This window comes from Triturus cristatus, chromosome 3_2 (assembly GCF_964204655.1).
Source record: "Triturus cristatus chromosome 3_2, aTriCri1.1, whole genome shotgun sequence".
Classification (NCBI taxonomy): Eukaryota; Metazoa; Chordata; class Amphibia; order Caudata; family Salamandridae; genus Triturus; species Triturus cristatus.
Window position 1 is genome coordinate 229379253 of NC_140584.1, and position 13688 is coordinate 229392940.

Genomic DNA, 13688 nt, shown 5'->3' on the forward strand with positions numbered 1-13688 from the left:
TGATCAGATTCTAAGAACTCCTGGAATGCAATAGCATTCTTGACTAACAACCTTACGTTAATGAGTACAGGAATTTATAAAGCGCGCTACTCACCCGTGAGGGTCTCAAGGCGCTGGGGGAGGGGAGAGCTCCAGATCAGTCGAAGAGCAAGGTCTTGAGGTCCTTCCTGAAGGTGTGCAGGGTTTGCGAGCGTCTGATGTTAACGGGGAGCTCGTTCGAGGTCTTGGCTGCGATGTAGGAGAAAGCTCTCCCACCTGAGTAATGAAAGGTGCTGGAAAGTAAGGCCACAGTGAGAGCAATGAGATGTGCCCTGAGCTAGGTAGGGTTCAAAAGACAGACCAGGACAGGTCTGACCATTTCAAGTCCATTAAAGTGATCTCTGGCTCAAAACCGGCAGCGTGGCTGGTGCTGAGCATGGTCCGAGTATGGATGGGCGCAGATGGGTTTGCCTTTGGTGTGCTGCTGCGTGCATCAGCTGCACAGCCGGGTTTCCATCCTATTTATAGTGAGTGGCCGGAAATGCCCGAGAAAGGCTAGACCGTCAACCTCCCAAAATGGGGGCCAGTCGGAAGCAAGAGCAAAACCAAACATCTCTCTCTACAAAAAATGTTGACACCCCACAACAGATCGAAAAGTTTAAATCAGCAGCAGCAGGTAGGAGCAAAGTTATATTTAAATAGAAGCAGAATTTAAAAGGTATCCTTTAAAATTATAAAAAGTTCTGACACTCTCCCCGGAATATCCAATAAGTAGCATTTAAGGATTTAAACAAACAGTGGCTCCTTACTCACTATGCATGTCCGCTGCATGCACGGGTTTCCATCCGGTTTATAGTAAGTGGCCGGAATCGCCAGAAAAAGGCTGAACCATCAACCTCCCACAATGGCGGCCAGCCAGAAGCAAGAGCACAACCAAACAGCTCACTCCACAACAAACGGGACACCCCACGGCAAACTAGAGAGTTTAAATCAGCATCAGCAGGTAGGAGAAAAGTTATATTTAAATAGAAGCAGAATTTAAAATGTATACTTTAAAATTATAAAGAAGTTCTCTCACTCTCTCCAGAATATCCAAAAAGTAGTATTTAAGTATTAGAACAAACAGCGGCTCCTTACTCACTAAGCGCATCTGCTGAGCACCCGGGATTTCATCCCGTTTATAGTGAGTGGCTAGAAATGCCCGAGAAAGACAGGACCATCAGCCACCCACAATGGCGGCAAGCCGGAAGCAAGAGCAAAACCAAACAACTCTCTCTGCAACAAACGGGAGACCCCGCGGTGGACCGGAGAGTTTAAATCAGCAGCAGCAGGTAGGAGCAAAGTTATATTTAAATAGAAGCAGAATTTAAAAGGTATCCTTCAAAATTATAAAAATTTCTCACACTCTCCCCAGAATATCCAATAAGTAGCATTTAAGGATTAAAACAAACAGCGGCTCCTTACTCAAAGTCTAAAGTTCCTTCCACAATCGTCCCCGTTTAAAAAAAAAAGGTATTGCATGGTGTCAAAATACTACCGTCCCATTTCTCTCATTGAAAGTACTTTCAAGGTCTTCGGATGGATGATATTTAACCGCCTAAAATCATGGGCAAAATACAATGATCTTCTGTGTACTTTTCAAGCTGGGTTCGGACAGGGGCTGGGCGCAGTGAAACCCTACTTAAACTTGAATTTGATCATTGACAAGTATACCATTGCTAAGTGCTGCCCGCTGTACCTCGCCTTTATGGACCAGTCAATAGCATTTGACTGCATTAATAGAACTAAACTTTGTTCAAAGATGCTGGATTTATGAGTCGAGATGGCACTACTGAATTTTTTGTTCATTCTACATGAGAACCTTGTAATGGAGGTTCACTTTGGCCTGGCAGAAGAAATGTCAGACACCTTCCCTCTGGCTCGCAGGGTGCCTCAAGGATGTATCCTGGCCCTGTTGCTTTTCATGATTTATATTAATAATTTGTGTCCCACTCTTACTAATGCTACCAGAGACATCCCTGCAGTTTCCCAAGTTCCCATACCGGTGAGAGTTTATGCATTTGACTTTGTAACTATGGCACGAGCTTCAGGTGCAGGACACATGCTATGTAATCCTTTGCATCTTTTATGAGTGAATTGGACCTGGGCACAAATTATGAGAAATCGCACATTATGGCGTATGGGCCAGGCAAGAAATATATATCCAAATTATTGTTGAGGGTGCAATCACTTGGAAGCGTGAGCAATTTTAGCAGCTTGGGGATTGTTTTTAGTACTGCATGCTCTTGGCAATGGCAGAGCAGCTGTTCGTGTTTGAAACTCAGCAGATCAGCTGGAGCACTACTTAATATGCCTCTGGCTGCAGGTAGGGGGAGTGTTTCACACTTCCTGAATATTTACAATAGTCAGTGTGTATCTGCTGCATTATATGGTGTTGGGGTTTGGGGATGTCATAATCTTACCTCCTTCTACACTAAGGAATACTCCATTTGTAGGCAGCTCCTCTAGCTGCCTCCCACAACTTCTTATTCCATTATTCATTCAGAGCTAAACCTCCAGCATATATCTGATAAAGCTAAGCTGGTCCCGCTTTTTCTCTGGGTCAATGTCTGGGTTAACACTGAGTCTAGCTTAAACAGGGATATCCTTTTAGATGTCTTAAATTTGACAAGAGCTTCTCTATTCCCTGGCTGGCTTATGTTAAAAAAACAACTTCATGCATTGAGCTTATCCAACATATTTGATGCACCGTCTACTCTAAAAAAGGCTGATTCACTGAGGTTGTAAAAAGAGTTGACCAAAAGTTCCATTTAAGATTATCCCTTGATACTTGCACTACTTGAACCTGCACTGTATTTAACCCTAACTCTCTCACATTGGGTAAGATCTTCAGTTTTCTGCTTTAGGGCTGGCGCTGTGTGGTGTCTTTTGAGGTTTCTCGGTACCTGTTGTTTTCTGGGTATGTCAGTATTGACCTTCCCCCGTGATGGTTGTGGGAGAGAAAACTTTGATGCGTTTGACACTTCTTTGCACATTTTGGGATACCCTTTTAAAGTTATTTATTCAGCCAATTTTAAAAACCATGAGGTTTAGGAAGCATAGGGATGCTCTGCTTATCTACAGCTCCTAAGCAGTCACAATGTTTGTTTCGGTGTTTGTTCATTTTTTAAAGCAGCAATTAGATGCGAGTTATCGATGGAGGGCCAGGTGTAATATCAGATCTCATACCTTTTAAAGTATGTAAACTAAGTCGTTTTTCTGGCTGAGTGAGGTGGTTGGAAGTGAACTATAATCTTGGGAGGAATGTGGTGGTTGTTGTATTCTGATTACGATATTAATTTTTAGGCTTCCATGTTGCCTGTCATGGCCAGCAGACATTTGTTTGTACTGTATCCATTCTAATGTCATGTTGCCTACTTATGCATTCATCTTGTACTGTATTCTATATATGTTTTTATTATTTGTGTACCTTTTATGGCTGTTCCTGTTCCAAATAAAGTTTCATGAATTGAATTGAACTGATGAACACTTTTGTTGCTTCATCAGAAGAAAAAGCACATGCTGCTAGGGGTAATGGCACTAGTCACAGATTTGAGACATCAGACATCAATAGAAGCGTCTTCTGCATAGTTTATGCCCAGTCATGCCTTCTGCCACCCATATTCTCTCTGAACCACTGATCCGCAATGAAACAGAGTGTTACAATTTTGCAAGTACACAAATTATATGAGTGTGATGGAAAAATGTGAACAGGCATAGTTAGAACCAAATAGACATCCCATAGGGAGAAGAAGTGGGGAGGAGTTGGTAGCAGTAAACTAATACTCTTTAAAAGGTGATAAAAATGTCCAATCTCCTCACAGGAGTAAGATCAACAACAGGATGATTAGTAGAAAGGGAGGATCTGTCAAGTATTATAGTACAATAACATTTTCATTGATAAAGAGGAAGCCTAGTAATTTGGTCATGAATTTGCAAAGATTGGGATTCAAACACATCATCATACTGCAGCAAATAAAGTCCGTACAAGAAGGTCTGCAGCATTTGAGAGTGCTAGTATCATAAATAAGCTCCACAGAGAGACACAAGTCCTGACATCACTCAGGAAGACCTGACATCTTCCAGACAATACATTTAAGATGGTCATGGAGTACTAGGTTATGGCAATCTCTTATGGTGCGGATAGAAAGACAAGAAAATGTCTAAAAGGGATGAGTTGATGAACATCCTTTTGTACGATGTATAAAAACTGAGCAAGAAACCTTCACATAGGAGCAAAAAGAACCACAGTCACTCAGAAATACCTTATCCTGGTTATTAGATGAAATATCATGAGGAAAAAAGGAAAAGCATAGGGCTGGAGATATGTTCAGCCCTGAACAAATAGCATTTATAGCATCCGCCTTTGAGACCATGTACCAGTTGCAAAAGAAAAAGGCTTGATATTATATCTTAAGGCTATCAGGTCCACAGCTAAGAGACTCCACATGATAGGCAGCTCTTGCTTCTCTGTTTAGCATCCAATAACTTACACTCTGAAAAAAGAGCACCAATTAACAACTAGCTTCTGAGGCCAGGGGAACAAATTTGTCTGTCCATACATATATGCCGAAAGTCTTTTGTTGTGCCTATCAGAACTTGAGAGCGGGGACTTCCCACCTCCATGAAGATATAGCATCAAGCTTTGTCTGAGGTCATTATCACATTTTAGCAAGACAGAATTTCCAAAGCATTTGTATGCATGAATCTTTCAATAGATTTTCATATGATGCCCGTGTCTAAAGAGCAACAGTAAGCATCAAAGACATCCTAAGAGAAGTCTTACTCAATAATAGAATCTGTAAAAGAGGCAAAGTATGCCATACTATTCCAAGCTTAATGTGGGACATCCATCAGAGAATCCAATCTTGAGTCTCCTGATCCTGAGACAGGCGATCTGTATACGATAGGTCTAGAAGAAGATGAGAGCCTTCTTGTTGCTGAAGAGGTCCCTTAAGATTCTAAAATGTGCAATGTTTATTGGGGTTGAAAAATTGGCCTACACCAGAATGTAAGCTAGGTCTCTGAGAGACTTTCCATAGATGACTACGTGAGTGATGGGAACTATGTGAATTACACTCAGAATTGATGTTGTAACTTTTCCTACCCTTAACTGAAATGTAAAATGTCCTGCAAATGTCTTTTTAATCCAGACTTGTGTATGGAGTCCTTTTATGAAGGGGGTCAGGCAGAGAATAATTAAACATCATATTTTGAAGGTTTGTCAGCTTGGTCATGAATCTTGCAGATAGAAACTTACCCAGAAGAGCCAGCATCCTAGCCGTATAACATAAAAATCTCCAAACTCCTTGAGGAGTCATCACAAAGAGTTATAATCTAAAGCCATGCTACGGTGTCTCTCCTGAAATAGAGAGGATCTAGGGGTCTGTTAGTTGAATGTGGTAGCAAGCAGACACAGTCAAGAGAGACTACTGTCTCGTTTTTGGGATCGCTGAATGACCCGCCTTATAAATATTAATTAGACAAGACAATATGCTTGACCCCCTGTGATTAACTACAAACACATGGATGCTAGACCACAATCCAAGTGTTTGCATTCCACAATTGGAAGCATTTTATTTTAAAGCAGCCTTTGAGGTTGCCATCATGAATTGTAGAAGGACAGGTATCCCAAGGTAACACCTCCCCTTTGCAAATCAGTCAACCAACCCCCTCAACTCAGTGTTTGGTAACTCATCAATAGTTCGCAATGGAAATTGTTGTCCCAAACTATTGATATCAAAATTGGTCTCAAAATGTATATCTGGGACGAAGAACATCTTTCAACCCACCCTCCCCTTCCATTTGTGATTTGGGACTTCTCGCAAACAATTTTAAGATTCCAAATGGAATTTATGTCCCCTGAAAGGGATTTATACATGTGTATCAAGTTCCCAAACTCATTACCATCTGATAAAACATTAGACATTGAGTCTTGACATAGGAGGGATGCATGTCTGCCTACTCAAGTTGAGCCGGTCATGGATTTTGAGAGCAGGAAGTGCAGTATGCCATCTAGTTTGAGAGCTTAAAAAGTCCTCTATAAGTTTTGCTATACATGGCTGTCTTAATTTAATTTAAGCATCAAGGAAGGGTGGGGGACTCTATAGGAGTGATATATCATATAGGGAGTAAAGGCTCAATAAAAACTGAACAGGAATAGTTAAACAGTGGGGACACTGAGAGATGTCTAAGGATCAAGAGAAGTGCATTCTACCAATATTCTTAACAAAAGGGTTAATTATTAAGCCCCAGTACAATAAATCATCTTTATTATTACTATTTATTACTATTATTTGTAGGGCGCAACGAATCATCCCCAAGGGGATCTCTCGGCGCCTGGTTAGCAGACAACATAATTGGGGAGTGCTCATTAAAACAGCCAGGTTTTAAGAAGTGTCTTAAGTTGTGCCAAATTGGAACATGCTCGGATATCCTCTGGCAATCTGTTCCAGTGGTCGAGGGCTAGATGAGAAGAAGCGCGCCCGCCCATCTTGGCCTTCCTAACTCTCCGAGTGCAGAGCAGCTTTCGACTGCTTGATCTCAAATGGAATATAGGGTTCTAGTTTTTTTGTTAGATATGCCGGACCCAACCCCTGGAGTGATTTAAACACTAGACATAGGAGTTTAAAGACTGTTCTTTTCCTGATAGGAAGCCAATGCAGTTGTCGCAACAGGGGTAGTGATGGAGTTTGTGCAGGTTTGTTGAGGGCAAGGCGCGCCGCTGTATTTTGGACGACTTGCAGCCTTGATAATAAGTCTTCCCTATTCCCTACCAGTAGAGAATTTCCATAATCTAGTCTACTGACTAGAAGTGCCTGGATAAGGACTTTTCTGGTAGAAAGAGGAATCCAGGGGAATATTTTTCTCAGCATGCGCATCATACAAAAGCACTTGTCGGAGACGGTTTTTACATGCTCCAACATAGAAAGTCTGTCATCAATTACAATGCCCAGATTCTTCGCCCATTTTTTAGGTATGGGGGCTTCCCCAAGTTCCACAGGCCACCACTCAGTGGTCTATAACTCCTCTGCTTTCCCAAACAGCAGAATCTCTGTTTTATTGGAGTTAAGCTGTAGGAAATTCTTGCTCATCCAATTGGCTAATTTTGACAAGCAGATCTTAAATTTTTCTCCAGTCAAAACGAGGTCCTTCTCTATGGGGACTATCGCCTGGGAGTCATCTGCATACAAGATCGTTTCGAACCCGCAGGATCTAATAATCGGAGCCGGGGAAGACACATAGATATTGAACAAGGTGGGACTTAGGATGGAACCCTGAGGTACCCCCTTATCCACTTCCGTGGTCTGTGACACAAATGTGTCCAATTGTGTTCAATTGTACACATTGTGTTCTATCGGTGAGAATGCTATGCATCTATTTTAATGCCGTTCCTCTGACACCAATCTCTCACAGCTTATCCAGGAGGATTCTGTGAGAGATGGTGTCAAAGGCTGCCAACAGATCAATCAGAACTAACATCATGGGGGTTCCCTCGTCAAGTAACATCCTTATCGAGTCTGTTACCTCAGTCAAAGCAGACTCGGTGCTGTAGCAAGCACGGAAACCTGACTGCGAAGAGTCAAGCACGTTATTTTGATCCAGATAGCCAGAGATGTCAATTAATCAGGGTTTCCATAATTTTTGAACAGCATGGGAGAAGCGAGATGGGTCTATAGTTTTGTAAGTCTGCGGGATCAGCTAATACTTTCTTAAGCAGTGGCTTGATATGAGCCATCTTCCATTTTGAAGGAAATGAGGATGTGACTAATTATAAATAACAAACCTCCATAATCGAGTGAGACAAGGCCGGTACCAGATCTGAAATAATGTAAGGTGGGGCCACATCTAACAGAGAGCCTGACTTAGTGTGTGCCAGCAGAGATAGAACTTGCTCAGATGGGATGGCTGAGAAAGTCTCTAGACTGGGAGTCTTCTGGGAAGGTATTACCACCCTAACTGCCTCTTCCGAGTAAAAGGAGTTATAGATTTTGTCAATCTTTTGTTTAAAATGCTTGGCTAAATCGTCACATAGCCCCTGCGTGGATGGAAGGGAGGAATTGTTAGCTCTAGGATTGGTGAACCCCTTGAGGATCTTAAAGAGCTCTTTAGAGGAGCTCTTTGCTTCAGAGATTTGCGCACCTAGATGCGATCTCCTGGCTGTGTTGCAATTATTTAGATACGCTCTATGTGCTATTTTATATTCCTCCATTTCCGCTCTCTGATTCTACAAGGGGCTTTTTCTTTCTTCAGGCTTTCTACATACCACAGGCCTGGGGCAACTCTTTCCCGGGCTGTGACTGCCTTAAACGGATGTGGCATCACTTACTTTCCCCCTTTTTAAAAGGGAATGACACAAAACCAAAAAAAGAAACGCATGCTGTCATGGCTCAAGCCAGAATACAGACTACAAATATGTTTTATTCAAAATGGCTGAAATTCTAAGAGTTTCAGTGCATTCAGCAGCAATATAAGTAGGTGATGCATTAGCCTGGCTATAAGATGCAAAGTGTCATTGTCTTCCATCCCACTGTGAACACCATGTTCTTATTTACCCATCATCAGAAAGTATGTGGCCTCAGAGGAGGTCCCTGATGCTCGCTGGTGAGAAGGGGGCTGCTTCATGTGAGTGGGGTTCTGGAAACCTTGAGTAGATTAGGTGGGGCTACAAGAGAAACTTCAGCACTTGACTCAAAATTGTAAAATATGTAAGTAATATAAGGCAACAGTGGCACAGAAAAATAATGATAATGTGGGAAAAAAGCAAGCCAACAGTAAATCAGGGCTGAAGACTTGCAGTTGTCAGCAAAACTGGATATTATCATGAGTTAAGATTGTAAATTGTGGATATAATAATATCTTGAAGAGAAAACCCGAAGTGAAAGTAAGTGAAATGGGGTGCAATAGGTAACACAAAGGATTATAAAATACAGTGAAATGTCAAAATTAACCAAAATGTTGGTAAACAGTGAAGACAACTTTAGAGTAATTATCTGCCTGCTAAGAAGCATTAAAGAATTCTTCTATTGGGAACTGACTCTTTAGGTAATGTTGGTAATCGTCTTGACTGGGTTGCAATAAATAATGTAATACTTAGTGTTAACTGTATGTGTGTGTGTTGTGCGGATTTGTACTGACCATTTCCATGCATCTATAACTTTATTTACACTTGATAAATATGGGAGACTTTTATTCTGTAGACAATACCTTTTTTGACGTCTTTGAGGAATCCACAAGAGTAGTTTAAATGAGAATGTAAGGTTAGAGCACAGGTCATTTCCAATGTAGTTACTAGAGCCGCATTGTGGTAATGGACCATATCATTTGGTATCACACACCTGTTCAAATTTTTATTTTATTTTTTATTCAGCAGTCCCCTATTCAGAGATTTCTCTTTTCATAAGATACTAGCTACATTTGTTACTGTTATCCTATTTAATCTCACAGATACAATTCACTAAAAAAGCATGAAGGGCTGAGTAAGCCTCAACTGAATGCAAACACGTGACCTTAAATTTACACTTAGAAATTAAGGCTATCTTCACAACTTAATAAGCAATCTTATCAGCTGAAATTCTGCTGTAGCTTTGCTCTTCATTTTGCTTCCAGAATCTATTAATATAATAGTCATTGAAGAGTTACACCATCATTGCTTCTTTCTTGGAGACTATTCTACACCAATTCACCAATCAGACTTTTCTGGTTTCAAAGGATAACTGTATGTTTTCACTCTATATAGTAAGTACAACATTGATCAGTTGAATGTTGAATTTATCAAAGCATTTTGTGATGTGTAAAGAGGCATACCTCATCAGAGCCATCTGCACAGTCATATTCACCATCACACCAAAACTTTGCAGAAATGCAATCTCCATTTGCACAGAGGAAGTCTTTGACAGTACATGTCTGAGGCTCTAAAGAAAAACATAACAATTGGATATGATTTATTAATCTTTTGTGTTTTTCTTCATTTTAACCTGAAGATATCACAAGCATAAATTAAACAACAGTTTCTCAATCTGTAGCTATTTAACCCTTTCCGTGCTCATGACGGAACCACTCCGTCATGAGCCACGGATGCCGTGTGCTCATGACGGAGTGCTTCCATCATGCTGCGGCCATTGGCAGCCGCTCCGCCCATGCGGCGCTAATTCCCCGCCGGTGCGGGCGATTAGCGCAGTGGGCGGAGACGTGTCGGAACCACTCCGTCATGAGCACAGCTCACCCGTGACTCGTGACGGAGTGGTTCCGTCAAGAGCACAGCGGCACCGCAACTGCCCCCAAACACCCCCAGCGCCGCGGCGGAATTCCTGCCACGGCGAAGGGGTTAAATACCCATGGGGTATATTGATATTAGGCACAATATTAGGTTGAACATGAACATTACTCAAACATTAGTTGTTTCTGCCATCAACTGTTGAACCCATCAGCAGTGTACAGCCAGTAAGTATCAACCTCTTTAAACCCCAATCCTCATAAAGTAAATGTTGCTTTCCCCTATACAGCAAAGGTCCTTTTGACAATAACACATAATCCTATTTGCCCCATTTCTCAGAATTGCAAGTAGTCCAAAAGAGATGGAAAGTGCATCTTCAAAATGATAAATGGTTGGTCCTCAGAAACCTCTGTGATTAGATGAGAGAAAATGTGAAAATAATTGGCGGCAGGACTACATTAATGCATTAATGCATTAATGCATAAATGCATGTGAATTGAACAGAAATACAAATATAGAAAAATACAGAGCAGGTGAAGGAGAAACAGACAGTCATAGAAAGCCACATATCCATTTGTTGTACTAAGGCAGATCCACCATACAGACATTCATCTGGCATATGCATGGATAAATCACTGAACACTTTGAACTCTGTGAATTTTGTAAAGTTACATACTGAGGATAGTTCGTATCCATACAAAGTCAGAAATCTACAGTGATGTTTCTATAAAATCTTTGTGAATGAGGACCCAGGCATTTCTCTCTGTAGTTGAAAGGAAAATGGAAAAGAGACAACAAAAGATAGGGAGAAATGTTATTATTGAACCCTTGAAACCTCAGACACATTGTTTCTCTACAATACTCACAATTTAGGGTTGTGACAACCAGTGTTGATACCTTTAATTACCTCTTAAGAGATATCAAATATGTCTAAAATAAAATGGAAAGGATCAAATCTTATATTTCAATGGTTTTAAGGGTCTTATAAAGGGCATGATTTTTAAAGGAAACTACAACTAATGTGTATGATTCTATAATGAAATCTAAAGGTGCTTAAATGTTTGAGTCATCTGAACTATTTATAATTGAATTATTTTTTATGTAGACAAATAAGTAGTAGAAATGCATTACAGAGTTATGAAGTAACTATCACTTTAATTTGATACAAAGAGATTAGAAAATCAATGCAGGGAGACATGAAGTGGAATAAGCAACTAGAAATGGCTACATTGAAGCATCGCCAACTGGTGGCAATTCTGCAAAAAGAGTTCAATACTTCACTAACTAAACCAGTTAGTCCAGTCCTGCAAATATATTACACAAAAGTTATCGCTTCCGTGTTCTATGGGGCAGAGTTGTGGGGTTGTAATAATCTTTCCAAACTTACATCAGCGGAAAATGCGTTCTTTTGGAATATTACTAAACTCCCACAAAGTACACCAATACGTCCGCTGCTCCACGACCTGGGTAGGAAGTCACTGTCCGAAATAGCCAGATTGCGACCCCTCTTTTATTATATTAATATACATGTATTGGTGACAACTTCCTTCTCTTATTTAGGTATTCTATTTGATGATAAATATAACTAAAAAAACTATGTTTTCAAACAGGAAATCCCTCTTTGAGAAATCTATTATTGGTTTGCAATGTTTCTATAAAAAGTAGGTCTCAAAACTACTGAAAGAGATTTCCGTAATTTATTCCAACAAATGTGTGGCAGTTGCAACTAATGGGGCAGGTATCTGAGGCATGTTTAATGCAGATATGTTACAACAAGTAGAAAATAATTTTGGGAAAATCTACTGGCTGTCCCACGAAGTTGCACCAACGCCATTTGTCATGCCAAATTGGACACCGCTTATATAAAAGTTAGAATTAAATTATCCCCTCTCTTATTGTGGTATTCCATCTGGTAAGGGAGGAGACCACACCTAACAAGCTGTATATATATATATATATTACCTACTGGCGGTCGCCAGTAGGTAGTTATAGTTAGGACCACGTTTCCATAGGAAAACCTCAACATTCTATTTTGAATAACTTTGGCGCCGGTCGACGAATCCTCGCGAATTTCTCAAAATAGGTGGGGCGCTACGCTCCGCTCCTACCCTGAAAGTCTCGGGGGGATCCGTCAAGCGGGGGCTGAGATAAAAGGGGGGTCCCAAAACGCGTTTTTCCCATGCATTTTTCCATAGGACCTTTAGACAGGGCTACAGCCCGAACGGCTGAACAGAATTACTAGAAATTTGGCAGAGAGGTAGTCCGTAGGTCAAGGAAGTGCCTTTTGTAGGTTTGGTGTAAATCAGTTCAGTTGATTTTGAGAAAATAGCCTTTAAATCAATATATATATCTGAGCCAGCTTACGGTACGCTTACCGTACGCTTACGGTAAGCGTACGGTGGCGTGCGCGAGCGCGATTCTGATTGGCTCTTAGATCTTAGTAAACATTCGAATCGGCCGAAACCAGGAAGCGGCGGCCGCCATTTTGTGTATTTCACTCTGAAAAAAAAGAGTGAAAACAAGGAAAGGGGGCAATGAGGAGAGTTACAGACCCCCTAACAATTGTAAGGGGGTCAAAGAAGGACAGAAAAGTACAAAAAAAACATTTATTGATTTTAAAAAAAATCACGGGGTACGCGTACGGTAAGCTCACGGTAAGCGTACGGTAAAAAAAATAAAAATAAATAAATGAAAATCAGATTTAAGAGTTTAGAAATTAGGGAGCTCTAAAAAGAGCTGTTGTGTTTATGGAGTCATTTTTTTAGTGGTACCTACAAGTAAGTACCGATGCAGAGTCTAAGGTTCAAGAGGAAGACTCTGTTCCCTTCATCATTGAAGTGCACACCATCTCCTCTATAAATGTCTTGCATGTCGTAACGCAAGTTGTTGTGGTAAATGGCACCCATACCATAGTCACGGAGGAAAGCAGAAACAGATTTGTTGACGTGCTTTCTTGCTTTGTCAATCTGTGGACAGAAATGATTGGACCAGTTCCATTTTTGCCTTTGGCATATGTTGGAAAACACAAAGGCAGTTTTAGGGAAAAGTGTAAACAGTTGTGCAAAGGTGTCCTTCATAAGCATTTCCAGACCTACCCCAGTCAAAGTGCCTAGGTCATTGCCACCACAGTGCACTATTATGAGGTCAGGGTGTTGGATTTGCATGAAGGATTTCACCAATGGCATCAATTGGTGCCACTTTAACCCTCTCTGACCAATCCATTTAATGTCTACATTTGGCAAAGCAAGGTCTCTCACCATATCTGTTTTCTCTGCAAACTTTTCACTCCAGAAGACATAGCTGTGCCCTACAATCCACACTGTGAACATCTTCAAAGGAGAACTGGATGCACTCAGGAGGTGTCTTTCAGTAGAATGGCAATATGAAAAGAAAGACAGTTTGGAAATGGAGGCATACATATTTTTTACAAAACAAAAAGAACTGATTGGCTGTT

The 13688-nt window shown here is 40.9% G+C and overlaps 1 protein-coding gene across 1 annotated transcript in view; it reads right to left on the bottom strand.

The window, feature by feature from the left end:
• The window catches only part of LRP1B (LDL receptor related protein 1B), a 3634433-nt gene that overhangs the window by 398192 nt on the left and 3222553 nt on the right, over positions 1–13688 (bottom strand). The window contains exon 69 of the mRNA XM_085647014.1: positions 9826–9932. Within this exon, the coding sequence (XP_085503140.1) occupies positions 9826–9932 (107 nt within the window). The remainder of the gene's footprint in view (positions 1–9825; positions 9933–13688) is intronic.